The 1,416-nt window shown below is 41.0% G+C and overlaps 1 protein-coding gene across 1 annotated transcript; it reads right to left on the bottom strand.

Moving 5' to 3' along the window:
* Positions 1–493: 493 nt before the first annotated feature.
* Positions 494–1,165, bottom strand: LOC110944465. The gene has a single exon (XM_022186130.1). The coding sequence runs from the start codon at positions 1,163–1,165 to the stop codon at positions 494–496; it is 672 nt and encodes a 223-aa protein (XP_022041822.1).
* Positions 1,166–1,416: the final 251 nt, after the last annotated feature.

Here is a 1,416-nt window from a genome sequence, read left to right as displayed (position 1 = left end):
CTCTAAATCTCAATTCAATTTCATTTGGCCGTTAATCTCATGCAATTCTTCAATGAATTCTATTGGGCCTTCATTTCAAATGTCACATGCAGTCCATAATCAATGCTGACAAACTCAAATAAGTGAACACATGGGCTGCCAATTTCGAGAAACTATAAATATGTAGCTTAAGAATCAATGTGCTTCTTCACTCAAAAAGCATTTAATTGGACCGATAAAAGAATTGGGCTTCAACAACACATGCAAACTGCAGTCATGAGCCAACAACACAAATCAAATGCTGATTGAACCGATTTATTATATCATTAGCCGACAAAATTGATGCGAATTAATTGCTGATTGGACCAAACATGTTAGTGGATCTGTTTTTTTTTTAACGGCAAATCGCTTTATATATAAATATAAAGAGCCAGCAAGAAACTGGGGAAACAAAAAACAAACAAAGACAAAACAAAAAAGAACAAACCCACCAAACAAACAACCCAAACTACTATTACATCAGGTCTACTACGTCAAACATCATCCATTTCCCCCAAGAAGGCTCCATATTCTTCGCTCTATTACTAACCCAAAGAAACGCATCTTCTTTGATGAATTCAACGGTCTTCATGATAGGAATGAAAAGGTCCTCAAACACTTTGGAGTTTCTAGCGCTCCAAATTCTCCAAACCGTAGCAATAACGACCGTAGACACTAACCGCTTCCACCTGGCGCTTCCCGGGCAATCTTTAACATACTTTACTAAATCGACAAGCGAATCACATTGAGTCGGAAAGCGAATCCGCAACCAAGTCAGAACATTCCACCAGATGCTTCTAGCCCAAAGACATTTGATAAAAATATGATCTGCACTTTCCGTGTCAAGACCGCACCTCGGACAAACAACATCCGGCAACGATATCCCCCTACGGACCAAACCCTCCTTTGAAGCGATGCGACCGAGAAGAGCCCGCCACAGTAGGATGTTTCCTTTTGCCGGGGCCCAGCTGTTCCATATGATGGCTGGATCAATCACTGGGTTCTCCACACGACAACTTTCTAAATCCGAACGCACTTGCTTGACCGAAAACCCCACTTCGGACGCTGAAATCCACTTCCAAACTCCGTTATCCATAACTAAGTTCTGGGAAAGGCTAATTCCCGCTTTGTCTAATACTTTATCCATCTTGCCAATATCGTTCCACACCCCGGGGATAGTTTTTTTCAACGGGAAGTGACAAACAATCAGATTACTTTATCACGTGATGACAGCTGAAAGTTATTAATGATGCAGTAGCTGCAGACTGAAGCAACAAACTCAAGCTACCTGAATATTTTCAAACCGTGTGACCTGAATAATGTCAAATCATGCGACCTGAATTATTCTCACCTCGTACGACCTGGTTTTAACTTTCAAACGACCTGGTAGTTTTTTAA

The sequence above is a fragment of the Helianthus annuus genome, chromosome 6, assembly GCF_002127325.2.
Source record: "Helianthus annuus cultivar XRQ/B chromosome 6, HanXRQr2.0-SUNRISE, whole genome shotgun sequence".
In the NCBI taxonomy this organism is placed as follows: domain Eukaryota; kingdom Viridiplantae; phylum Streptophyta; class Magnoliopsida; order Asterales; family Asteraceae; genus Helianthus; species Helianthus annuus.
This window is presented reverse-complemented; position numbering and strand designations above follow the sequence as displayed.